General features: G+C 39.6%; 1 protein-coding gene across 5 annotated transcripts in view; it reads left to right on the plus strand.

Moving 5' to 3' along the window:
* Positions 1-20,888, plus strand: part of RAPGEF2 (Rap guanine nucleotide exchange factor 2) — a 57,518-nt gene extending 36,630 nt beyond the window's left edge. Inside the window, exons 13-23 of one of the 5 annotated variants that reach the window (XM_026647871.2) lie at positions 1,911-2,122; positions 2,227-2,350; positions 3,188-3,211; positions 4,273-4,496; positions 4,821-5,000; positions 7,554-7,706; positions 9,120-9,194; positions 12,880-13,105; positions 13,759-14,318; positions 17,740-18,045; positions 18,894-20,888. In XM_026647871.2, coding sequence (XP_026503656.1) covers positions 1,911-2,122; positions 2,227-2,350; positions 3,188-3,211; positions 4,273-4,496; positions 4,821-5,000; positions 7,554-7,706; positions 9,120-9,194; positions 12,880-13,105; positions 13,759-14,318; positions 17,740-18,045; positions 18,894-18,919 — 2,110 coding nt within the window. In that variant the 3' untranslated portion in view covers positions 18,920-20,888. The remainder of the gene's footprint in view (positions 1-1,910; positions 2,123-2,226; positions 2,351-3,187; positions 3,212-4,272; positions 4,497-4,820; positions 5,001-7,553; positions 7,707-9,119; positions 9,195-12,879; positions 13,106-13,758; positions 14,319-17,739; positions 18,046-18,893) is intronic. The other 4 variants (XM_029910627.1, XM_029910628.1, XM_026647873.2 and 1 more) reach the window with 4 other exon arrangements.
* Positions 20,889-27,843: the final 6,955 nt, after the last annotated feature.

Here is a 27,843-nt window from a genome sequence, read left to right on the forward strand (position 1 = left end):
ACTGTATTACTGTTGTCTGTTCTTAGGGGTTTGTATTTCATGTGCAGAAAATCCAGCTGGGGGAAATTTGTTATAAAATTCCTCACATTAAGGTATTTTAATTTTTTTTAAAATCCCCAGAGTAATCTCCTCATCTCAAAAAAGATATACTGGCATTAGAAAAAGTTCAGAAAAGGGCAACTAAAATAATTAGGGGTTTGGAACGGGTCCCATATGAGGAGAAATTAAAGAGGCTAGGACTTTTCAGCTTGGCAAAGAGGAGGCTAAGGGGGGATATGATAGAGGTATATAAAATCATGGGTGGTGTGGAGAAAGTGAATAAGGAAAAGTTATTTACTTGTTCCCATAATATCAAAACTAGGGGTCACCAAATGAAATTAATGGGCAGCAGGTTTAAAACAAATAAAAGGAAGTTCTTCTTCACACAGCGCACAGTCAACCTGTGGAACTCCTTGCCTGAGGAGGTTGTGAAGACTAGGACTATAACAGGGTTTAAAAGAGAACTAGATAAATTCATGGAGATTAAGTACATTAATGGCTATTAGCCTGGATGGGTAAGGAATGGTGTCCCTAGCCTCTGTTTGTCAGAGGGTGGAGATGGATGGCAGGAGAGAGATCACTTGATCATTACCTATTAGGTTCACTCCCTCTGGGGCACCTGGCGTTGGCCACTGTCGGTAGACAGGATACTGAGCTCGATGGACCTTTGGTCTGACCCAGTATGGTCATTCTTATGTTCTAATTTTAAATTACAGAATGTAAAAGTAGAAAATGTCTAGTACCTGTATTAAAGAAATACTTAAACACTCTTGCACTCTTGAGAATACTTCAGGTTGAAGAAATAAAAAAATATAACACCATAATAATAGAAATGTAAATATCACAGGCTACAAAAAAGGGTTATTGGCATATATCGTTATTAGCCTTCCATGCAAAAGCCTTTGTTTTAAAAAAAAAAAAAAATCATCTCTGCCACTTCTCCTGAAGGTCAGTGGATTTGAACCCCATCAGGCCAGAAGGGGAAGAAAATTCTCCAAAATCAGAGACCCTGGCCAGGAATCTGTCAGTGCCCCTGAGGCATTTAAATCTAGGTACTTAGTTCAGCCACTTCAGCTGAGCTTAAATCCTGCTTCAGAATATGGGGTGAGAGGCAGCCTGTCAGTTAGCTAGGACTTGAATAATAGCTGACATTATAGATTGATATCAGTACCTCCTTTGCAGCCAGAAGTGAATAGCTAGTCAGGACCACTGGTGTAAAGTACTCCCTTTGCCAACAGCACTAAGGGAGTGGACCACAGGTTGTTCAGCCAGCTCCTGTATATCCTTAAGTATTTCCTGTATATCCTTAAGTCTATTTCAGCAATTCCATCTGGAGGTGACATGGCACATGGATTGTGTCAAAGGAAATGGTCTTAGCACTATCACTAGGTATAGATTTGGAGATAAGCATCCATGGTCACTGACACACTCTGGGAATCCAGGAGTGACCGTGAGTCCAGATATATCTAGAGATTGTAAACTTCCATGGTAAAGGGCAGACAACTCCTCTATAGTGGAGGCAGATACCAATCTGGGTATATTGCATTATATAGATTCCATCAGTCTTTATAGTTAATATAAAGTCATACCTTTAAGATATGCATTTTCATAACAGAATTATTGTATAGATTTTATAATGCACATTTTCAAAATACAATTTTTGCTTACTAATATTTGCACTTGATTGGTATATTGCTGTACTACAACACTTTGCCTGATATGGGATATGATATTTCTGCTACACAAAATTGTATAGTTTTATATTTGGGTGTTGCAGTTTTCTTTCTATTAAGTTTGCATAGTTTGTAAATAGTTAAATAGTTTGTATTTAATTGGACAAACAAAACAAAACCCTAATGAACTGTTTTCAGTGGCCTGAATTTGGCACCGGTTGCAAGGCTCCGCACTACTTGGGAAAAGCTTCCAAGCAAATATGAGAAGCTGTTTCAAGATCTTCAAGACTTGTTTGATCCATCTAGGAACATGGCAAAATATCGTAATGTCCTGAACAGCCAAAACCTACAGCCTCCCATTATTCCTCTCTTTCCTGTTATCAAAAAGGACCTTACATTCCTCCATGAAGGTAAATGCAAAATAGCTTGGTTCTTTATCTCCACAGAAAATGGATTTTACAGCCTAGTAGCTGATACCATTACTATTTACTTGTCTTCTTTTTATTAAATATAGGAAATGACTCAAAAGTGGAAGGCTTGGTCAATTTTGAGAAGCTGAGAATGATTGCAAAAGAAATTCGTCATGTTGGTCGAATGGCTTCTGTTAACATGGATCCTGCTGTAATGTTCAGGACTAGGTAGGTTTGTCTTCAACAGAGCTTCAGTTGATTGAGACAAAAAGTTGAGTATCAATAATAAAATAAGTAATTCTCTAGTGCCCGTCCACAGCCCTTAACAAAAGAAACATTGCAAATTAAATAATGAAAGATGAGACTTTATCTTCCCACCTGTGGTGCCTCTTGTTCTTTCTATGCGTGGAACACTCATATAAGTCAATGGGAGTTTTCAGTTACAAGATTGGACTGTATAATTTCTGTATCACTGGTTGTATTACAGCATTATAGATGTACAATGTCTCATTCACTACCTTGTACCACTTTTAGGTAATCACAGTTACGTACTGTATCCACATTTTAAAACCAGTTTTAAAAAGGAAAGCAATTATAGATCTTACCATGGAGGAAACAGTGTTTTATATTCTCCCACTGACAACCAATTTGCCTGATTCCGTGATGAGATCCCACCAATTCATAGTCTGAATAAAGATATTCTATCTCATTATATACTGTATTAGAGGAAAGTTTATTGTATGAAATGTTGATGCATACGACAATCTAAATTGCTCACAGTTTACTATAAATAGGAATATTTGAACTTCAGCATAAATCAATGGTGCAGGAGAATGTGAAGTGATTGCTGTTTGGTTTTGTGTAGAGATAGTGTAATGCACTCTCGCTTAATTTGAACGAGAAGAGTTTTTAATATCCGACTGTGTGCCTCAGATAAGGCTGTTTTAATGTTTGTGGGCTTCTAGTACTGCTTGTCCTGAGGTCTGGTCTTTTCTTTCTGAGCTTGTGATCTTTCTCTGTCTCTTCCTAAACCCATGCTTCACTCTTCATGGCTCTCACTTGCAGGAAGAAGAAATGGAGGAGTTTGGGGTAAGTGGTTGGAGACAACGCACACAGACAAACATTCATTTCTGACCATTTGCATTGTTTTTCTACTTGCTATCTTTAATTTTCTGATGCTTTGACATTTTTCTTTTAACCCTTTTGTACTTACAATAAGTTTAATCCAATGGTGCTTTTGCTTTTGAGGTCAAAAACACAAGAGCTGTGAAACTATTTACAGATATTTTTGAGTGTGATTTGGGGAAGGGTTGTTTATTTAGCACACCAATACAATTGACTTTAATATAACCAGTCTGGCTTGTAATAGAAAGGAAATTCCAAAATAGAATGGGGATAGCTGTACAACTAAAATTTACAACTAATTTACATATGCCTGATAAATGAATGAAGATGAAATCCACTGATGTTAAAAATTGAAGTATCATGTTTTTTACAGCTCAACTAACTATATTTTCACTCTAAATCCAGCCTCCATTTTTTACTCTTAACAAATCAGAAGCCACAAATAGCTTCCATATATACATACACGAATTGAAATGCATGACGTTTATTTCCTCATTGACTAATTGATCATTTGTTTAACAAAAAGCTCATCGTACTCAAGTTAGGGAATAAAAAATTTTTTTTCTTCATTACTATTGAAATTGAGGTCTTTATAAACCCAGATTAAGACTATGTTGAAGACACTTGTATTTGTATTTAAATTTGAAGCCCAGCTACAGTTGTCTGTCAGCATTGCCTTGCTGCATGAGCTTTTCTTAATGCTCCAACCTTCTCAGTAGCTGACTTATGTGAGAGAGCTGTCTTGAATGCTTTCTAGATGTGTGAAGGGAGATTGCCTAGTTGGAGCAGAATAGGTTCCAGGCAGTTATTTTATTTAATTATACATAAATTATTATTTTTAACCAAATAAAGAGATTTCTTGATCCTCATCTTCTGTCTATTATAGCTGTTTGACTTACTGGAATGAGGCATGTAAGCTTTGACCATAGACTGACATTCATGGAACCTTTTGCATGTTTCCCGTTTATGAAGTGATGCTGTGCTGGACTAAGTCTATCTTTCTCCTCTTTCCCACTTCACTTCAGGTCTCTCAGCCAGGGCAGTACAAATGCAGCAGTGCTAGATGTTGCACAAACAGGGGGACACAAAAAGCGGGTACGTCGCAGCTCCTTTCTCAATGCCAAAAAACTGTATGAAGATGCTCAAATGGCACGAAAAGTGAAGCAGTACCTCTCTAACTTGGACCTGGAAATGGATGAAGAGAGCCTCCAGACACTGTCTCTGCAGTGTGAGCCAGCCACCAACACATGTGAGCTTTTTCATTAAATAAGCATTATACATAGCCGCTTATATCTGCATGTAACTTAACTTCTGGGCTATATCTTCCTGTCACTTTCATATCTGTTCTCTGAGCTCTGTTATGTGGAATGGTCAGCAAAGATTTTATAATTAAAAACAATATGTGTTTTAAAGGAATTAAAGTTCTCTCCCTCCCTTTGCCTCTTTAAATAGGTAGGGATACCGCAATCATTGTATCTTAGCTCCTTTTAATTAAAATGAGGAGTTTTGAACCTTTCACTTAAAGACTGCTGAAATAGAAGTTAATTCCTTGTTTCTTCCATTTATTACAAAGTACCGAAGAATCCAGGGGACAAACGGTCTGGGAAACAGGAAACGTCACCAGTGGCACCTAGGGCAGGAATTCAGCAGAAGGTGCAGCAGCAGCATAAAATAAACCAAGCATTGCAGGTCCCTGCTGTGTCCCTCTATCCCTCTCGCAAGAAAGTACCAGTCAAAGACCTCCCACCATTTGGTAAGTGAAATGAGTGGGCGGGTGTGTTTTGTTAAAAACGTTTAAATGTTTTTGTATAGTTCAAGCAGGTGTATTTTTGAACTGGTGAAATATTGTAACATTTAGTTCAAGTTAGTGCTCTCAATTATCCCTCTGTCAGTTTAGACAGCATATATAAATCCTCCTCCTAGCAGATAAACAGGAGAAAACTACTCCTAGTAAAGGGGTCTGGCTGGCTTATCCTTTTCAGTTGTAGACTTGTTTCCATCTGGTGATAATTGCTCTCCTGGCTGGTGCACTAGACCCTTGGGCTTAAATTTTCAAGTCACTAATGATTTTGCTTGTCTCCATTTTTGAGTGATCAATCTGAGAGACCATAAAGGGGCCTGATTTTCAAAAGTGTTTGAGCATCTGCCCTCCAAAAATCAGGCCTGTTCAAGGTATGTCAAGTTGAGTACCCCCAGTCATTAATCACTTTTCAAAATGTGGGCTGTAGCTTTTAACTTTTTCATTTGACACTTGCCCTTCACCACCACATTCCCCCAAATCTTTTTCTATTGCAGTGCTAAAGTTCCACTGTTTGGGATGCCACAAATTGAAACAGGAGACTGGTAATATCTTATAAATAATTCGATTTCTCCAAGTCTCTCTCTGGCAGCTAAAGTAGCTCATCCTGTTGCAGTGTTATGAAGTAGTCTGAAATTTTTCATATCTAATTTGAATTAAAAACATATTCTCAAATTTGTTTCTAAGCAGGATACGCTAGCTATCCCCTTTATACAGGGAGTGATTTTCCAGAAACGTTGCTCTATTCTGTCTCCACCTGCTATTAGGGTCTCTCACACCTATTGTTTAGGCTACAAAAGAGGGATTTAAAAAAATGAACACCAAATGAACAAGAAATAATGTAGTATTAGTCTAGTTCTGTAGATTCTGCTGTCTAGAGGATCAAATAAACTGTGTTAAGCAAATAATTCTGGATTATTGATTGCAACACTGCAGTCCTCTAGATCAAATGCAAATTCTGTAGCATGCTTGAAAAAATAACTCCACCCCTGAAATTTGCAGAGCTGTCACATGTAGATCAGTCTGCACTTTTAATCAGCAAACTTGATGCCTGTTTCAAGAGAGCAGTTCTTCAATCTTTGCTCTCTAGGTCTTCTCTAGGAGTTGTTACTGCTAATCTCCCAAAGTATAGGGTTTGTGCAGAGACAGTTCTCAAAGGAGAAAGGAAGAAAGCCAACTCTAGGAATATATTGCCCCACCAGATGTTCACTTGCCCAACCTTCCGCATCACTTTCTTTGGTGATATTCTAAGCTATTTTGAATAGCCGAAGCAACTGAAGAGTAGCTGAGGTCCTTTTATGTAATCTTTCAATAAACATTGGAATCTCTGAGGGATTGTGTACAGCTCCACCATTTGCTAGTTTTGATCTCCCAGTACTCATCACACGCATCTCCCAGGTGATAGATCTGCAGAAAAAATATTCTGGAACACGAGTTACAGGAGATCTTTTCGATGAACAGGTGGAAACCCAGACACAGCAATATTTTGCTAGTAGATGTGAATTGGAATCTGAAACAGAGTAGTCCAATTTCATTGTCAAAGCTGAGAAAAATGAACAGCATATTGTAAACAGAAATGAACAGCATATTGTAAATAGAGAGGAGTAAATTATTTTTTTTATTTTAGATTATTAAAAGTGGTATTAGAGAGATGAGGTGGGTAAGGTAAAAAAAATTTTATTGGACCAACTTCTGTTGGTGAGAGAAACAAGCTTTTGAGCTACACAGAGCTCTTCTTCAGGTCTGGGAAACTTAGGCTATGTCTACACTAGAGACCTTACAGCAGCACAGCTGTACTGCTGCAAGATCTATGTATCCACTCTATGCCCATGGGAGAGAGGTCTCCCATCAGCATAATTAAACCACTCCCAACAAGCGGCGGTAGCTACATCATCGGGAAAGCGTCTCCCACCAACATAGCGCTGTCCACACCGATGCTTATGTCATTGTAACTTACGTTGGACAGGAGTGTGTTTTTGCACATCCCTGAGTGACATAAGTTTTACTGACAAAAGTGCTAGTGTAATAGCTGAATAAAAGGTGGAGCAGATCATTTAGCATAAGTAGTTAACACATGTTTCAAGGGAACATTCAAGGTGAAGTGGCCTGTTGACACCCTTCAAGTGATAGGGAGGAAAGGAAAGCAGGGAGGGGCTGGGAGGGGAGCAGCTGGAAGGGTTGTTAGTGGGTTGTAGATAGTTGTAATAAGCCATAAATCCAGTGTCTCTATTCAGTCCATGATTTTTAGTGTCTAGTGAAGTTATGAATTTAAGCTCCCAGGCTCATCTTTTGAAAGTGCTGTGCTGGTTTTCTGTGAGGATGAGAACTGATAGGTCAGATATAGAGTGATTGCTTTGGTAAAAGTGTTCACTCAAAGTGGTATTAGTAACTCAAGGAAGATAAATATTTTATCTTTACAGTGTCCCTATAATGCATCGTAAAATTAACAAGTGTATATATTTCCAGCTTAATACTTTCTTTCTTGGTTGCTTGCTTTCTTTCTTAAAGGCATTAACTCCCCACAAGCTTTAAAGAAAATTCTTTCATTGTCTGAAGAAGGAAGTTTGGACCGTCACAAGAAACAAGCTGAAGACACAATATCAAATGCATCTTCACAGTTGTCTTCTCCTCCCACATCACCACAGACCTCTCCAAGGAAAGGTATAAGATGTGCAACACTTTCCAGTCCTTTTCCTGAAACCTGCAGGCTTTAGAAATAACTGTGAGGGGATCTTGGAGACTAATGGCTTGTCTAGATGAACAATTAGTGCACAGCAAGCTGGGATGTAAATTTACAGCACACTAACTGTTCATGTGGACTCTGCTACCAAACTAAAAGTTCACTAGTGCACACTGATCTACTTGCGTCTCAAAGCAGAATAAGTCAAAATGCCCTTTCAGTGTGTGGTAGCATGGTCCACACGGACATTTAGTGCACAGCAGACTAGTGCAATGTAGATTTACACCACAGTTTGCTGCACGCTACCTGTGTGTCTAGATAAGCCCTAAGGGTGACATCTTTTCCTACTTATGCTGCCATATGAGGATTGGCAGGGGAGTGGAGTAGTGGTGCCCAAGTGGATGCCTCAGGAGCCATCCTGTTAGCAAAACGCAGGAAGATGGGTTTCGAGTATCCTGGAGCCATCACACTAAGCAACTCTCCTTACTGCTACTTCAGAGAAAAACATGTCTCCTTCAGTTGCCTTCTACCAAAGGCAGCATACATGGGCAGAAGTTCAGAGCTCATAGTGGCACCTTGGAGCATCACTGGGTATAATAACCAAGCCCTCTGCTGATTTCTAAAGGAATTACTAGGTTAAAATCATGCCTGCCTGCTGTGCAGTTGTGCTGGATGGAGAGGGACCCATGCAAGACAGCAGGATTTTCCATAGAGTGTTAAAGGCTCAGATCACTAAAGCATTACATTTCCTTTATGCAAACACCTTAGTCATCCCGAGAATCAAGGTGGAAGTTTGACACATGGCTTTGCACAATGAGGCTTTGTTGGCTGAGTTAGTTTCTATGAAATTATTTAAAATTATCTTAAAATATACTGGTTGAGATTACTGTCCAGTGTGACTGGCCAAAACTGCAAATGAGTTTAAACAAGATGATTTAAGACTCCTGATGAATTTCTGTCCTGTTTCCTTTTTCATTGTACTGGCTCTGGTTGTTAATTAAGAGAAAAAAGATCAAGTGCAGGCACTTGCCTTTCTTGTATTAAAAAAAAAAAAAAAAATTGTCACTATAGAAATGGAATAACATATTCCTATAGCAGGTAACCTCAAGGTCATTTTCTCCTCCTATCCTTTTCAGAATAACATAGAAATCAATTTTAATGGCTGCATGAGAGAAAGTTGTATTAAAAAATCTGTGTCAGAGTTGAGCCCCACACAGTAAGAGCTCAGACTTGTGATAGAGCTTGAACAGTTCTAGATTTCACTGTAGAAATAACTCCCACCAAATTGCACTGTGATGCTGAGAAATTGAAACTTGTGTGCATTTCATCTGGGTATCACTCTCTCCTGTGTCTGTCAAATGGATATCTAAACTCTTTTCTCATCCTGTTGTTAGGTGGCAGTGGCAATCAGCTGAGATATTATGGCTCCAGACAGTCGGATCTAACCAGTTCCTCCTCTTCTCTCGGAAGTGAGAACAGTAACAAGAATAACAATGCACCACGGACCTGTAGGATAGGTGGGGTTTACAAAACCAAAAGGGAAAAGATCACACGCACAATTGGCTAATGTTTTTAAAAGGGATGAGGGGTCTGTCCTTCAGAAGTACAAATACATATCCAAAAGCACTGCTGAAGTGAGCTTTTCTAAGGCTACGTCTTCACTACCCGCCGATCCGGCGGGTAGCAATCGGTTTATCGGGGATCGACTTACCGCGTCTCTTGAGGACGCGGTAAAATCGATCCCTGATCGCTCTGCCGTCGACTCCGGAAATCCACCTCGACAAGAGGCGGCAGCGGAGTCGGCGGCAGCGCGGCAGCGGTCGGCTTTCCCCCGTCCTCACCACCAGGTAAGCCGACCTAAAATACGCAACTTCAGCTACGGTATTCACGTAGCTGAAGTTGCGTATCTTAGGTCGGAACCCCGCTGTAGTGTAGACCTAGCCTATGGGTGAGATAGAGGAGGATCTTATGCAGAAAATCCTTTGATAATCAGCTCAAGTCTTTGTAAGATCTCAGCATAATTTTATCTCGTGTGAATTTATATGAATTTGATCACATTCTATCAAGGCCAGTGCATTTATTGAAAAAGGAATCGGGATCAGATAAATGGAGAGGAAGTGTAGTACTGTGTATTTGGTAAAGCAATCCGTGAAAATGGTTCTAAATTTCAAAGCATTTCCAAGATTTAGTGGCACCATGAACTAACGTGTTTTCTCTCTTAACTTTAATCAGATTTGGCAGTGTTAGGGACAGATCCTCAGCTAGTATGAACTGTGTAGCTCCACTGAAATCTCTTGGAAGTTTAATGGTGATTTTCAAACTAAAAATTAAAATTGCATGCTTACATACAAAAGTATGTTGTTGAATGGCATCTAACCTATCTTTTTAATTCTTTTTGTACAGCACCTTGCACAATAACTAGGGATCCTGGTCATTACAGTAATACAAATATTTTGTAATAAAAATAATAGCTGATAGGGCATTCATCACAAAATTACATTTTAATAATTTACCTTCCTTAAAGAACTGCTTTTAGGATAAACTTTCTAAGACTATGTGTACACTACCACTTATGTCGGTATAACTTATGTCACTCAGGGATGTGAGTAAGCCACCCTTTTGAGCAACATAAGTTACATTGACCTAAGCGCTGGTGTGGACAGCACTATGTCGGTGGGAGAGCTTCTCCTGCCAACATAACTACAGCCGCTTGTTGGGGGTGGATTAATTAAGTCAATGGGAGAGCTCTCTGCCGTCAGCTTTAGATCATCTGTACAAGAGAGCTTGCATCAGTGCAACTGCACCGCTGAAAGATGTCTAGTGTAGCCATAGCCTAGAAAATGTTAATTACCTGAAAACAAAGGATTAGATGGCCAGCTCAGGTTTAGCTGACAAATTTCACATGCAGTGCTATAATCAAGGCCCATATTTGCAAGGTGATCAATCATCTACATGCAAAGTGTGAATTGTCTGCTGTGTTCTATGCTATCATGCAAACGGCCCCAGTGCCGAAGTATTCTTGACTCTGTTCAAAATGGAAACAAAATGAGGGAGCATGCTAAAGTAAATGATTTTGTGTTGGAGGCAATGACTCTTGTAGCCCCTCACATAAGTGGAACATACATTGGAAACCTGTTTGGATTAGATAGACAGTGAAGGTCAGATGAATGGTACATAGGAATGTAGGAATTGCCATACTATCAGGCCTAACGTCCATGTGATCCAGTATACTGTCAGTGGCCAGTACCAGAAGCATCAGAGGAACCTTTAAGAAATCAGCAGTGAAATGAAATAATCTGCTCCCCCACATAGGTTTCATCCTGATCTCTGTTAGAGATTGGTTTAAACCCTGAAGTATGAGACTTAATATCCCATCCAAAATTTCTGTTATCATTAATTATTGTAACTGGATATTCTGTTATACAAGAAATGTCAAATCCCTTTTTAATTCTTGCTACTTTCTTGGCCTCAGTTACTTCCTGTGAGAATGAGTTCCACACGTGAGTTCCACACTGTGTGAAAAAGTATTTCCTATTATCAGTTTTGAATTTTCCACTGTTTAGTTTTTCCAAACGTTGTCAAATGCTTAATTTCATTGCGATATGAGACAGAGAGCGGAAGTTCTTAATTTGCCTTCTCTATACTGTACACATATACATTGGAATTGGAACTGCAGAATTAGGCGTTCAACAATTGTTTACCTTCTGTCATCAAACAACAGAAATCCCCAATAACATTTTTAAATGGTGGTGTTTCCCAAACACTTGCTTTGTTTTGACTTCTTTTGTCCAAAAGAAATACAGGCAGTGGTGAAGAAAGTAAACCAAATGTTAGAAGGGGACCAAGAGATGGGATGGAGAAAAAGGAAAATACTTTAATGACATTATCTAACTCAGTGTAAAATCCTCATTTAAAATAGTGTGTTTAGTTCTGGTCACCCCACCTCCAAAAAGGTTTTGGAAGAATTAAGGAAGGGGGTTTAGAGCAGTGGCTCTCAAACAAATTACTGGTGACCCCTTTCACATAGCAAGCCTCTGAGTGCAACCCCCCTTTATATAAAAAAGTGTTTTTAATTTATATTTAACACCATTATAAATGCTGGCAGCAAAGCAGGGGTTTGGGGTGGAGGTTGACAGCTTGCGACCCCCCATGTAATAACCTCACGACCCCCTGAGGGGTCCCAACCCCCAGTTTGAGAACCCTTGGTAAGGTGAGGGGAATGATTAAGAGAATGGAAAAACTCTCATATGAAGAGAGATTGAAAAGATTAGGATTGGTTACCTGACAAAGGAGATGAATAAGAAGGGATAGGATAAAAAATAACTTTTATAAGAGAGGGTAGATCAGGATCTTCTGTTCACCTTGTTTCATAATATGAACTTGAAAGCTGGTAAATTCAAAACTGGTAAAAGGAAATAATTTTTCACAACTAGCTTGTGGAATGTGTTACAGGTATAACTGAGGCCAAAAACATAGCAGAATTGAAAAAAGGTAAGATATTTATATAGATAACATGTATGTCTAGAGTTGTTCTAGCAAATACTTAAAGGTTTGGAAGGAATATAATTCCTCATACTTCAGGACTAAAGGCAAATGTTAACTATTGGGGGTTAGAAGGAAACTTTCTCTAGGGACAGAGGGTAACACTGAAAGGTATTTTGTACCTTTCCCTGCGTGGCTCACTGTTGAAAACAGGATCCTGCATACATAGGCCACTGGCCTCATCCATCATGGCAGTTCTTATGTTCCAAGCCCCCCATAGTCTGTGTTAACATACATAGACATAAACAATACTGCAAGACTGGGTGTTATGTCCTACAAAGGGAAATGTTTTAATATAATTCTAGAGAGCCAAAAACACCAGGAAGTGATAAATTTGGCAATAGTTTTGTAAAGGAGATCAGACTTTTCTAAATACAAATATTTCATGTTGCCACGTACCTTTAAACCTACATTCAGAAATAAAACAGCCACATTTGAATGATGGTCTTGTTGCATATTTTTGTTGCATACAGTACTGCTCTTCTTGATAATTATATTTGCTCCAATAGTACTGATATTGAATATCTATGCTAATGCTTGAACTTTTCTTTAAGAAGTCTTTTGGTTGTAAATTTAGAATGTCTATTTAATGTTATTCTGATCCTTATGCAGGTTATACTTTGGCTCCTAGTGGCACCGTGGATAACTTTTCAGATTCTGGTCACAGCGAAATTTCTTCCAGATCTAGTATTGTCAGCAATTCTTCATTTGACTCCATGCCAGTGTCACTGCATGATGAGAGGAGACAGAGGCATTCTGTCAGCATTGTGGAGACTAATCTTGGTGTGGGTAGAATTGATAGAAGAGCCATGATTGAACCAGATCAATACAGCTTAGGGTAGGAATTGTATATATTTACGTTTTTTAAAAAACTCTCTTCTGCATCTGTTGTAGAAATTTCCTCCCTTCTGTGAGAGAATTCCACTCTCTCCTTCCAGGTCACCACTTCTATATTACCTCTGTTTTTATAATACTTTACATTCAGATGAGAAAATATCCCACATTGTTCTAATGTCTACAGCAGTGCCAGTAACTACGTGCACCTGCTCTTCGCCTTTAGAGCATTTATAAATGCTACAGGTGATCCTCACTCCTGTGGCAGGTTAGTGTTGTGACAGGAAGTGTTTTAAGTACAGTATTATCCTTATTTTACACATGGGGGGAACCTTTCAACTGAATCCCAAAGTATGTCACATTTTCATCAGTACCTTTTTAGTAACTGCTGAAGTGCTTTGTTGTCAAGGATAGCCTTACAAAAAGAATGCCCTGTACTCAAAATTGACCAAGTCATTAGTTAGTACCAATTACATTAAACTTTGGATATTGGAAAGCTATGCTGTAGATGATACTTGTATCCACTGTGTTTTTCATTAGCTATCAAATTCTCTTGGTCTGTAAAGCAATGAATGCTTCACAGTTCTGATTTGCTGATTATCACTTATGATACCACTGTAAAATTTCTCTTCCTTTCTTTCTATCTTTTACATCTAGTTCATATGCACCACTGTCAGAGAACAGAGGCCTGTATGCTGGAGCAACTGTGCTTTCTTCTCCCAGTACAGAAGAGCTATCACAGGATCAGGGGGATCGCGCTTCACTTGATGCCGCAGACAGTGGCCGTGGCAGCTGGACTTCTTGCTCAAGCGGTTCTCATGACAACATACAGACAATACAACACCAGAGAAGCTGGGAGACTCTTCCTTTTGGACATGTTCATTTCGATAGTTCAGGCGATGGGGCAGGATTATGGGCCTCAGGCAGTCATATGGACCAGATGATGTTCCCCGATCATGGCACAAAATATGGCAGGCAGAGTCAAGGTAGGGAGGGCCTTGATCAAGCACAGTCCAGAGCAAGCTGGGCATCCTCAACAGGCTACTGGGGAGAGGACTCAGAAGGTGATACAGGTACCATAAAGCGGCGGGGTGGGAAGGATGTTTCAATTGAAGCTGAAACCAGTAGCATAACATCTGTAACAGCAGAGGAGTCAAAGCCAGCTCCCATGTCCTCTCATATAACTATATCATCAAGTAGTGCAAAGGGGCTTATTGGTAAGTTATATTTTGTTTACCGCGAAGTATCCTGTTCATTTACATATAGATGTGAATTTACTATATAAGTATTTTGCTTTAATCTGATTTGTTTTTAAAGCAAAAAGCGCAGTCAATTTGTAGTTTCTCTCAAATTTTGCCCTTCAATTGTGTGTTTGCTGCTGAGAAAAGCATCACTTTGTAATGTAGATACTCATTCCTGAGTTATGTGGCCTCTTGTACTTCCTTCCCAAGTGCCATAAAATCAAGAATTCAACTCAACTGGTGGTGGTTGGTATTTTGAGATTCTAATGTATTTAGGTCACAATTTTCAAGCTTGGGTAACTGAAGTAAGGCACCGAAGTCTGTATGCAGGGATCTCATTAAATGTGACCTGATCCTCAGTGTTCTACTCTACAAGTTCCTGTGACTTCAGTGGTAGTTGTGGATGTTCATCACCTCTGAAAATTGGGTCACTCTTAGTGCCTAAATACAGATTTAGATGTCTAACTTCAGATACCCTCGTTTGAAGATGTCTGCCTTGGTGCCTAGGAAATCAAGGACCTGAAACACTAGGACAGACCTTTTGCTAAAGGAAGTGAGGTTACTTTTTAAAATATTTTTTGCTGTGTTGAATTTTTGTCCAGATATTTCCCGCTTTACCTATGCAAGATGGATTTGGCCAATCTGAGGCCACTGGTTTCTGTAACCATTTTATTCCCTCAAACCTCTCCCCCGTTTCAGTCTACCCTCATCCTGAAGGAACATATGGCACTGAGTGAGAACTATCTGGTCTGCCAGCATGACAATGTAGTTAGGGCATAATGGTAAACATCCTTTCCATTCAGAAACAAAGTATATTACTTAGCAATGGGCCCAGCCCCCAAAGTTTCATCTGCAGATCTGAATTTCCTCAAAGGATGAAGGAGAACAGATGTTTTGGTTGAGGCCTATCTCTAATACTGTAGTTTCCATTAGCATATGGAATGATAGGCTTGACAAATGTGCTTCCAGGCTCTGCTCTTGAGCAAGGCAGCAAACATCCCACCATGCCACTAGGAGGCCTATTTCTAAAAAAAATCTAGTTTATAAAGATTTCAGAAATATAAGAGAAGCCTGAAAGTTCCAGTCATTTCATTTCCATCCAATTCAGCATCAGTGGAGACTTGCTTCTGCATTATTATTATCCTTGCACAGCTCTTCCCCACAGAATCAGCATAATTAATCTTCCCATGGTCATATCAGTTTAACTCTATATTGGTCCTATGCAACTGATGAAGCGCTGTGATTGGGAACAGGAGCACTGATATAATCCTGGGGTGGAAGAAGTGAGTGGGGTCAAAGAGAAAGAAAAAGAGGAGACAAATGGGGGTAGAGTGAAGTGGGAACAACCTGCTAGTTTAGTGGCAGCACATCAGAGTTGATTTTGGGCACTAACAGGCAAGCGAGGAAAGAGGTTAAGAGAAAACAAAATGGTTTATGTTTTCAAGAGTGAGAAAAAAGAAGAGTAGGAGGGAAGGGAAGAGACAAACACATGAAATTGAAGGTAGGAATAAGCACAGAAAATTGGTAACAGAAGCCAGAGGAGAGAGTAGTGAATAGTTTAATGTTGGTGGAGAGAAAGTTATATTTGAGATTTTCGGATACCAATCTGTTTCAAAAACCCTTAAAACCTCTTTAAAATTTCTTCCACACTCCCTCCGCCTAGATTGCATTTGGAAAAGAGCCACTGTTCAAACACAGTTGTTCAATACAGTTGGCCTTATGTTAGAGATTAGTGCCTATGGTAGGACCATTTTTCTTCCTATTTATAATATCGTTAGGTCCCATCAGCACAAGTTACGTTAATAGATTCCTTATTTAACATGGTGAATTTCACACTATATAATTCTGAGGGAGCTTTTTCCATGAGATTCAGCACCCTCTCAACTACAAGAAAGAAAGAAACAGTTTTTATGAAGGTTTAACAGATCTGTTCTGTCACACTAGGTGAATGCATTGGCTACATGTTTATTAATATTTCTATGTTTAGTGTCAACACCATAATTTAAAAGATCATAATTAAGAGTCAAAGTGACCACCTTGGTGCCCTTGTGAAGTCTTTCTAAATGTAGACTCAAAAACACCATACTGTAGTAGTTCATACTCTGCTGCTGGTCTTCTCTGCCAGAGGACTAAAAGTTCTTTTTCAGTATACGTGCATTTTGTTTATCCTCTGTGTTGACAATTTGACCACTCCTGTACAAACTTATGATCCTGTCCTTTCCTGAAGGAGTTAAACTATCTACAGACATTAGGAAATTGACCAATAGTATCCTGGGACCAACACTGATACAACACTGCAAACAATAATTAGTCATCATTTTTTAAAAGTTTAATGGTAGAAGTGTGTTTCAGGGAGGAATTTGAAGGATAGAATTAATTCAGTAAATGACACAAAATCAGTGGAAGACCCTAAATGGGAAATGCAGATTTTTCCCATTGTTGATTTTTCTTGTCCCATGTCATGACTGATTAGAAAGGATTTTCTTGAGATTTTAATTAATATGCACCTAACGAAAACTGTTACTCTAAAGAGATTTTAAGACTCTCCGAACTCCCTGACTAGAGTTTTCATGTCTATAGGTTTTTTAACCTCTGAAATTTTTTTCAATTTCTTAATTTCCCAGTTTTTAAACTACTTGTCGCAGTATTTGATTTGCATTTCTAACACCTGTGGGGCAGATATAGCAACTTCTGCAGCCTGAAAGACATGTTAATAAGAAGCTAGCATAAAACTGAATAAGCAGAGGGAATTTTTCCAAACTCAAGCACTTTGGTTCACAACTGAATATCTGCCATTGCTCCTTCATCTGGGGAGTCTACATATTTTTTAAATGAGATGATGGGACTTGAGTTGTTTGAATTTGTGAGTGCTACCTTTTTTTCTTGACTGGCAGTATTTTAAAGCTTCAGAGTATAGTATATCAGGTCCTGACCTGCAGAGACCTATGTGCTTTATTTCATGAGCAGTCCCGTTGACTTCAATGGGTAATTGTATTGACTTATATAAGTTCTTGCAGATTCAGGGTTTTAGTGGAGACGTCACTTAATTTGCGTAATTCTACTGCATGTGCAGTTTAATGGACAGTAAGATATTTTGTCCTGTACTAAAAGTTAGAGGCTTAGCCAAGTATAACCATTGCCTGCATGATGGAAACACAGTCATGCTGTACATACTGTCTTTTACCAAAAGTGTTTCTTACATGATTTCTGTTTTTAAGGTGATATAATGTTGATACTTGTATAATATTTAAATCTTAACCTGTTTGTATTTGGATCAGATCTCGATTTGGTTGATATATATATTTATTTATTTATTTATTTCTCATTGCTCAAATTGTGTTTTGAACATATTTTCACAAGTTACTGTCTCTTATGGTAGTGTATTATTTTTCTGCAGCACGAAAAGAAGGTCGATATCGAGAACCACCTCCAACTCCCCCTGGTTATGTAGGAATACCTATTGCAGACTTTGCTGAAGGAGTTTCCCAGCCAACTAGAAAACCTCCGGATTACAACGTAGCACTTCAGAGGTCTAGGATGGTAGCACGGACATGTGAGACCCATGGGACTTCAACTTTGCAGCAGCAATCACAAGGTCACTCAGCTAGCAGGCCTGTGAACAAACCTCAGTGGCACAAACCAAACGAGTCAGACCCACGTCTTGCTCACTATCAGACTCAAGGGTTTTCCACAGAGGAGGATGGTAAATTTCTAATGTTTTCAAAACATTAATTAAGGGCTAGATTTAAACAGTCCATTAGCACTTTCACACGCATTGGAAATTCTGGCTCTAAATGTAATTGTTTTTCCACCTATAAATTTTTTTTTTAAGTTTTTTTTTACCTTTTTGTTTCTAACTTTACTGTTTTATGCCAGAGAGTCCAATTTATTTCAAAAATGTTGTTAGAAGTTTTGTGCAGTCTTTATTCAGTTGACCTCTGTAGCTGAGGATACCAAGGAAATATTTCAAGCTTCATTAATTTTTTTTTTTACAAATTTTCATGTGACTGAGAGATTTATGAATTTGCCCACAGACGTTTTGACATTTCCACCAGTGAACACTTGTTATAAGCCATTTCGGCCTCAGAAGTTTTAATTTAAATAAAAGCATTTGAAAATGAAGTGGTTTGTGGACATCTACAACCAGGGCCAACCACAAGATACCTCACTAAGCTATTAGAGATTTAGTAGTCTCTGGTTGAATGTTGTGTTTTCCAAGAGGAGGGAAAGCCAAGCCCACCCAGATACGGTGCTTCTATGTCTTATTTTCTTTGGAAATACACTTCCAAAGAAATACACTCTTGATGATTCTATAGTTAAAACTGGCTTGCTTCATTTAAAATAACAAAGCATGCTCTGAATTTATGATTTTGAGATTATTTTACCTTAAGGGAAAAGGGAGGGAAAAATAATAACCTGTAGCAAATAAATATATGCTTAATTTTTACAGAGGAATGGAATATGTGTGAACACAGCAAATTTATTTCATTCAATAGCAATCTAGTTTTAAACTGATTAAAATTTATTTTCCCCCCATCCTATTGTTTGCAGAAGATGAACAAGTCTCTGCCGTCTAAGAATTGGGGCTTTTCTGGATCCAGAGAGAGCCACCTTAAAGGAGAGCACAAGAAGACGTCCCTAGTATAGGAGCCTTGGAACTATAATTAAAGGATGGTAGACCTATTTGCCGCCTTCCCTGCCTTAAAGCAGCATGGGGCTTCTTCTCCCCCGTTCCTCCCCCCTTTTCCCTTGCATGTGAAATACTGTGAAGAAATCGCCCTGGCACTTTTCAAACTGTGTTGCTTGAAATGCACAGTGCAGCAATCTCCAAGCTACCACTGTCGCTGTCTGCCACATCACACAGTATCATTCCAAATTTCAAGATCATCACATCAAGATGATTAACTCTGGCTGCATTTCCCAATGCCTGGAAGGGTTTCGAAATCTTCCTTTTAGATTTTAATCACAATCCTAACACTTCATCTCATTGGGATAATGAGATACGCTAGTTGTCAAACGACATTGAGCCTTTAACGTACAAAGAGAAAAACACATTGAAATCCTTCAAGTATACAATGCTTGTTTGCTTGTTTACAATGCCTTTGTTACAGTGCTGTATGTTGTTGTGTTCAGAAAGCAAATGTTACACCTGCATAATAATTACAGTATTATTTCATACTTTTTAGTAGGGTTGCCAGCCTGGGCTCCTAAAAACAAAACTGATATGGCTGAGCAGGGCAGAATGGAAGGCAGGAAGGGTTATAGGATACAGCCTTTCATTGACCACCTAGCTCCACTCTTAAAGTGCCCCACCCTGGAGTCTTAGAAAGTTTGTAAATCATAGGATAGTATTTTGAAATGGGTCTAGCATCAATGCAGAACTAAGTGCTTGCAACTATCTAATGGAGGAAAACAGGACAACTTGTATAGTTTGTACCATACAATTTGTATACCTGTGCCTTGTGGAATACAGGATGGCATAGTTTAAAAAAAAAAAAAAAAAAGTCTTATTCAAATGAGACAGATGGTAAACCCCACCTTTAAATTATATTTTTATCTTACTATTGTTAGAAGGTTAGTTATTTTAAGAGAAAAATTAACTGGATAACATTGCAGTGAAGGCAATTTGGGATGTCACAGCTAATGTCAGCTCTTATTTCTGATCGAATAATCTCTCTCTATTGACTTGGCATTAGGTAATAAACAAGCCTTTAAATTATGAAAAAACACATTTAGACACGCAAGCCTTTGCAATGCAGAAATAGTCACAACTGTTAATGGCTTTATGGAACACTGCATGTGTAGAAAAGGCCAATGTGTAGCAACCACCTGCTCACAGCTGCTATTAACCCTATAATGACTGAAATGATCCTTCCCCTCTATTTTTGTGTTGTTTTTGCACAGACTCCGGAAAAGTGAAGGCTGCCAATCCGAGTAGTACTCAAATGTGAGGAACTGCTGGTCTTGGATTTTTTTTCCATTGAACTCAGCTGATCATATTGATCAGTAGGTAAACGTAAATAGCTTCAACTTTAAAGATCAAATTGCAGTGTTTTTTCACTGTATCAAACAATGTCAGTGCTTTATTTAATTATTCTCTCTCCTGTAATCATGGCTTTTGTCTATTTGCTTATATATCACATTGTCAATTATGAATTTGTAATTTTACATGTAATATGCATTATTTGCCAGTTTTATTATATAGGCTATGGACCTCATGTGCATATAGAAAGTCAGAAACCTAGCTCTATCACAAGTTGCACAAATATTATATAAGCATTAAGTAATTGTAGACCATAGGACTGCTAATCTCAGTTCACTCTGTGATGTCAAGTGCAGAATGTACAATTAACTGGTGATTTCCTCATACTTTTGATACTACTTGTACCTGTATGTCTTTTAGAAAGACATTGGTGGAGTCTGTATCCCTTTTGTATTTTTAATACAATAATTGTACATATTGGTTATATTTTTGTTGAAAATGGTAGAAATGTACTATGTTTATGCTTCTACATCTGATTTGTATGAAGCTGAAAAATAAATAAATATAACATGAATGCAGTCCATATTGATTCTTACACATTTTACAGGTTCATCGTATTTGAGCAAATTCAATTTTGAAAATAATTTACTTCGCTGTACATGAATATTAAAGGAATACTATCAAGTAACAGGCACAAAATTGAAGTGAAGATTTTTTAAACCCACTGTATTGTTGCCAATAAATTAGTATGTCCATTACTAAACCAAAATGGCCAGCAGCGGCATTAGAGCAGCAAGGATTGTGCTGACATCGTTGCTGTTAATACACAGACAAGCAAGGTAAATAAGGAGGGTTGTGTTGGCTTAGGACTCAATAAGACTCAGGGGCAATGAATCCATATTTACAAAATTTGGGGTGGGGAGAAGTATGGAAAGATGTGTTACCTACTTAGAAACTATTGCATGTAATGAAAAGTACCCGAGAGTGTCCCTTTTAACAAAAGCCAGATGCTGTAATCTATATAATGTCACAAGTGTTTGTTCTTTTGTGGGTGTTGTGAACTCTAGCTACTTGTAATTGGGTACAGGAGATTGGTTTAAAACATCTTTTCTTAGCCTATCCATTAGTTATATTTGGCTTGTATTTAAAAAAAAAAAGGGCAAGTATTATTTCCAAATGAAAGTTACTGCTTTAGAGAAAAGAGCAAAAAACGGTTTGTTTGGATTTTTGCTATAACCCTTCATAATATGACCCTAAAAAACACCCCACACTCAAGCTCAAATAATATGTATAGTACCAGTTTTCATAAAAGAACACTGGACACGTAAGAGTCAAGTGATCATTGCAATTACTTTTCATCTCTGGAATATGTGCCACTTCAAGGCCCGGTAAATTTTAAGTAGGATTGGATTTTGGGGGGAGGTGGTATTTTTGTTGCTTTTTGCAGTAACTAATCCATGTTAATCTGTGCCTCATGCCTCTGGGTGAGTTTCAACAAGCCAGATCAGAGCTATCACACTAATAACTCTTCTTATGACATTAACAGAAATGGAATAAACATTTGTTTTACATTCAGTACTTTATAAATATTTCTCCTGCAAACATTGGTTCTTAGGGAATACTAATCATGACAGATTTTTTTGATTGACAGTGATTTTCCCCCAGTTGGTGTGGTGATGTGTGTGATTCACTTGCAAGTAAGTCATTTTGCTCCATGTTTGTCATACTGCTGTATTACACAGATCCACTGCCCTCTACTTTATGCCTTCCCTTTCTTCTATTCGGTGGCTCTAGGACAACCGTTAAGGAGAAACCATCACAAAAGAGTAATAGGTATGTAAATTTGACCTGCAACTGTTACTGAGTTCATTAGGGATTGCTTTTGGTTATAGCAATCAAGAAATCAATTGGTTCCAACAGAATCAGAAGCTCTGAAGTACAGCGAGTTCTTATAAAGGCAAGCTAATAATAAGCTGAATGTACTTTGTGGTATGTTTGTTTGCACAGAGCGTGGGTTGAAGTGGCAAGATAAACCATATTTCACTAGAGAGAAAAAAATTTAGATTGTAAGCTCTTTGAGGCAGGGAATATCTGGTGTATGTTTGTACAGTGCCTAGCACCGTGGGGCCCCAATTTTGATTTGGGACCCCCAGGGGCTACTGCGATACAAATAATAAATCTTCTTCTTTGAGTGTTGGTCCCTGTGTGTGTTTCACATGTGGATATGCAGGTGCCTGAGTCTGGAGATGCTTAGCAAGCAACGTCCACTGGCCCTTCCCATGTGCTGTTGTCCACTGGCCCTTCCCATGTGCTGTTGCTCCAGATCAGGGGCATAAGAGACAGTCCAGGCTGACACCTCGCCAGTTCCTTCTTGCCGCCACATGGTCCGAGTTGGAATCCTCTAGGTCCAGCTTCTTTCTTACCAGCCTGTAAATAGTTTTAACATTTAGCATAGTTAGTTTTATATAGTATAGCTTAGTTTTTTCCCCATCTGGGAGTCCCAGAGCCCTGACATTCAAGAATTGTCTCTCTTGCCCTTGATCCTTCTCTATGAGCGATGATCCACGACTGTCTGGGTGGGCGTGAGACACGATCAGCAAAGTGCAGCATTTGCCGCTCATTTCCCCCGCAAACACATGAAGCTCGTGACCTTTAGTTGAGGAAACACCTTAAGGAGAAGTGCACCTCTGAGCTTGGAAGAGGAGCTAGAGCTGCCAAGCCCAAAGAATTGTGTTCCAGGGCTTTGCGTGAGAGTAAGGGGCACTTTTGTAGATACAAGGGCAGCTCTTTTGGCTGAAATGCTTCATTGCTTTGTCTATGATGGTCACTGTGGTAGCGTCTGACAGTTCATTTAGTTCCTAGAAGTCTGAATAATGGTCTACAATAATGAGGTAGTTTTGTGTGGTTTTCTGCAGAAAGAACCATTTCTACTTTGCTGCAAGATCTGTTGGAGATGCTGTGCATTTTCATTGTCTCTTCTTGCTCCTTGGCCTGCATTTCCCAACATGTATCATAACTGCTCACCAAGTCTCAAATATCCCTGGCCAGTATATGGCATCTCTGGCTTTCTGGAGGCATGCTTCCATTCCATAATTGCTCTTAAGTATTCTTGAGAGTATTTCTGTTCTCGGTGATCTAGGTATTGTGATTCAACTTGCCTGTATATATTGATGCTAGCTTGAATACTCAGCTCATCTGAATAGTTCCAGTATTCTTGGAAGGTAAGTGGGGCTTCTCCACTGGTGTTTGGCCATCCTGACAAAATGATGGACATCCTCTGCTTTGAAACTGGAATATAATTGACTTGGCTCCTGCTTTTTATGTCTTCCTGTGTTTGTATTTCTACCAGGTTGAGGCTCTCATATTTTTGTTCAGTTGCTATATTTTCATGCTTCAAGGCTGCTCTGAATAAGAAGTCAGCTATGTACATCTCAGTCCTTTTCTTGTAGTGTACATTTAAGTTGTGTTGCAGTTTCAGAAGCATGTGCTGAAGGTATTTTGTGGCTGCTAGCAGTGATTTTTACAAAATGTTTTCTGTAGTTTGATTACTTCCTACTTGAATGGTCTTCCACCTTGAATGTACTCTTGGAATTTTTCACAAAAAAGACAGCGATTCTTTATTTGTGACCTACACACTTTGCAAAACCTGTCCTCCCTACTCCTCGTTCACCTCCTTATCTGACGTAAGCGCTCAGCCGGTGTGTAGGAGCAGGCCCTCAAGGACACGTCTGCAGAAGCAACACACAGAGTCAGTGTTGTGTGTGCACTCACGATCTTGAATCATAAAAGTTACATACATCTTTTTCTTATTTTCCCTTGGCAAGCATGCAGCACGGCCAGAGCACTAAACACACTGAGTTTGGCTGGGGAGTAGGGAGAAGATGCAATATGGGAGAAAGGGTCTGGATGGTTTCAGAGGGGGATCAGTACAAGTGCCTAGGGACACTATTCTAAATACTAGCACCGTTTTCCAGATGGGGTGCTTGAAGCTGAAATCACACTACTGAGGGTAACCGAAGATGTAAGGGTGCATCTCCTGCATGCGTGCGGCTTCAGCCTGGGTCCACATGCTGCTTGCCTTTGTGCTGCTTTGGTTCCCGCAGAAGTAATTGCCAATTTGCGCAGCAAAGTTTCCTACAACAGGAGAAGAAACAAAGCCGCTCTGCCAAGGAACCTTTGGCAGCAGATTGCAGCGTATCAGCAAGAATGTTTCCTCAAGAAAGTTGAGAGATCTCAGTGAAGGATTCCTGGGAGATCTCGGTGTGTATTAACAAACTTTTCTGCAGGGCTCCCACTGCATGGCTGCACAGGGGAATGAGAAGCAGATGCAAACAGTACCCAGTAGTATTCATTTCAATCTCTTCTCCTACATGCACCATGTAACAAAATAAAGGACACCTCTACCTCATGTAACTGTGCAGTATCAAAGCAAAATGAGTATTTACCAGAGCTTCCCTCTCCTGCTTCAGGCACGCCAGACCTGGACTGCTGGGACTGGCTAGACCTCTCCAGAGTCAAAAAGAGGTCCTGGCTCACCACGTCACCAGATGAGCCTGTCGCCTGTTCCACATCCTCCTCCAACTCAAGTGCCTTGTCCACCATTTGGTCCTTGGGCTTGCCTCCACTGGCCGCTGCCTCCAGTCCCCCCAGAGTATCCATGGGGCTCTTGGCAGTGGAGGTGGGGTCGTCGCCGAGGATGGTGTGCTGCTCCTTGTAGAAGTGGTGTGTTTTTGGTGCTGTACCAAGTGATGGTTGGCCTCCCTTGCCTTCTGGTACGCCTGCCTCTACTCCTTGATCTTAGCATGGCACTGCTGCGTGACCCTTCTCATCCATGCCACGAGCAATCTGCTCTAAAGTTTCAAAGTTCATACAACTGGATCAGAGTTTTTTGTTGTTGTTGTTGTTGTTTTTAAAAAGCAAGAACTGCCGTTTGAACTCCAACAGTGTGTGCACAGCATGGACAAAGAGGATGATGGCAGCACAACTAGCTCAGATGAATTCTTCATAGGAGCAGTGGACAATATTTGCAGCACAGGATGAATGGATTATCAACCTGAAAGCAAATGGCGTGTTTATTGATTTTTAAATTGGACATAGGTACACAAGCCAGTGTGGTGCCAGAAACTGGCAGTAAAAGAAAAGCCAGAGCCAGTAGAAGGTCAAATGGGTAAAACTTGGGGAGAGCTTATCCCCACTAAGGGAGGATGTGAACTAAATGTATGGATAGATAAATTGGAAACTATACAATTTATAATAGTAGCAGGGAAAAGAGTACCTGTTTGGTTAAAACTGTGTCAAGCTCTTCATTTGGAGGGCCTGGCGAACAAAACAATTGAGGAAGAGTTTAAAGAAACTTCCAGGGAGTAGGGAAGCTCTCAACAGAATAGAGCTAAAAGAGCCCAGCCGTTCAACAATTCATGACCCCAGAAATGTTCCCCTCGCACTGAAGCAGAGGCAAAAAGAGTAGCTGCATAGTCTCACTACTCTGGAGTCACAGTGAGTAGAAGAACTAACAAAGTGGGTACACTTGTTGGTCACTATAGAAAAGGAAAATGGAACCTTCACTTAGGTATTGAGTTCTCTGGGGTCAATAAATATGTAAAAAGGGAACATTTTCCATTACTTGCAAGAGGAGAAATTCTGGGAGAGGTGGCTGATGACAAGTATTTTTCTATGTTTGATGCATTAGCTGTGTTCTAGCAGTGCCCTTAATGAAACAGAGCACATGCATATGCGCATTCAACGGCATCTTTAGAAGAGACTGTTTCCGTAAACTGTCATTTGGGTTGTATTCTTCACCTGAGGAGTGTCACAGGAAAATACAACAAATTCTTGATGGCATAGAGATACTAAGGTTTATATAGATGACAGTTTTGATCTGGAGAAAAACAGTAGAAAAGCATTACCAGAGGCTCCGAGCAGTATTGGAAAGAGCCAGAGTTGCTGAACAAAGCTAAACAAACAAACATAAGTTCTGTGTAATGGAAATAACGTACCTGGGAAAGAAGTTAATGCATAAGGGTATATAGATAGCCTCAACCTTACAGTGCTCTATCACCAACATGTCCACCCCAACAGACAAGGAAGAGGTACAAAGATTCCTTTGCAATAGGCACAAATTTCCCTATATAGGTTACTAATCTTACTGCCTGAACCAGCAACCTGAGAGCTCTACTGTGCAAAGATGTCCAGTGGATATGGGATGCAAGTTTTAATAAAGAGTTGGAGAAACTGAAGGATTTAATTATAAAGGACCCTGATCTCAGGTACTATGACAGTAAATGCAGAATGAAATTGCCCACAGATGCCTCCAACAAGGGTATTGGTGCAATCCTTTTACAGCAATATGGTCAAAACTGGAGGCCAGTGGCTTGTGCATTATAGGCGCAAACCAAAACTGAGTGTCAGCATGCTGAAATAGAGAAGGAGGGTTTGCCCTTAGTCCATGGATATTTGTAGTTATATTGACGTTGGTTTTTGAGTGTTAGGATTTGGCTTGAATGGGAAGATGTGGTATTGGGAGCCTAGGTCTTTAAGGACTGAGCTTCACTGAGATTCTGGGTTGGGACTCTGTTGCTGCTGTTATGAACAGCCTCTTGGAACCAGAGTAAAGCAGATCTCTTGCAAAAACCTTAAGGAGTGAGTGATCACTGAACACCACAGACCAAATGTATGGAAAGCAAACGGTCATGTCTTACAGCAAAATAAATGAACTAAAAGTTCACCAACAACATTGCCATTGCTAGAATGGATGTCAGAAAAATTCCATCTTGTTTAGGCCCACACCCAAATTCAAACATCTCCCCTGTTTGGAATTGTGTATGCGGGGGAGGATCTGATTAATCTTGGAGGAACGCAGGGAGGCCACCACCCTTTTGGGCTGGGTCAGAGGAAGAAGGAGATTGGAGCATGTCCCCCCTGGGTGCTCCACGATAGGAGCTGGAAACAGTGCTGAAAGGGAATGATCAGTTTAAATTAAAACAAAACAAGACGATGTCATGTATTTTTATGGTCTGTCTCATGCCTTTTGTACTTGCAAAGATGCTGCAATCCAACTCTAAGGAATTGGCCAGTCCTTAACCCATTAGTGCCTTAGCATTGTCCAGTATCTTAAGGGTTAATTTTAAAATATTTTTGTATTAAAACAAAAAAAGAAAAAAATGGAAACATGTTTGTTCAATTCTTTTGCAGTTCTGTCCAGATGCTAGTTGTTTGATCTCTACATATACAGTGCATCTGCTCTCAGACACTTGATCTTCAAAAATACAATTGAACAAAAAATATCAAGTTCTCCTTCAAGTGATTGTGCACATCTATGTTCCATTGCAGGCCTTTGTGTGTTCAGTGTACGAGTCAGACTTTTGGCAGCAGTACCACTAATGCTTTCAATATGCTCTCAGGAGAGGCTATAAAAAGGTTGTAGCCACCGCCTCCTTCTCAGTGTCTTCGCACCACGTGTGGCAAGAGTTGGAGCTACCCGTAACATTTTCTTCAGTTAGCCAGCTTTCAGAATGTTAG

Source organism: Terrapene carolina, unplaced genomic scaffold (assembly GCF_002925995.2).
Source record: "Terrapene carolina triunguis isolate 2854851 unplaced genomic scaffold, T_m_triunguis-2.0 Scaffold66, whole genome shotgun sequence".
Taxonomy (NCBI): Eukaryota; Metazoa; Chordata; order Testudines; family Emydidae; genus Terrapene; species Terrapene triunguis.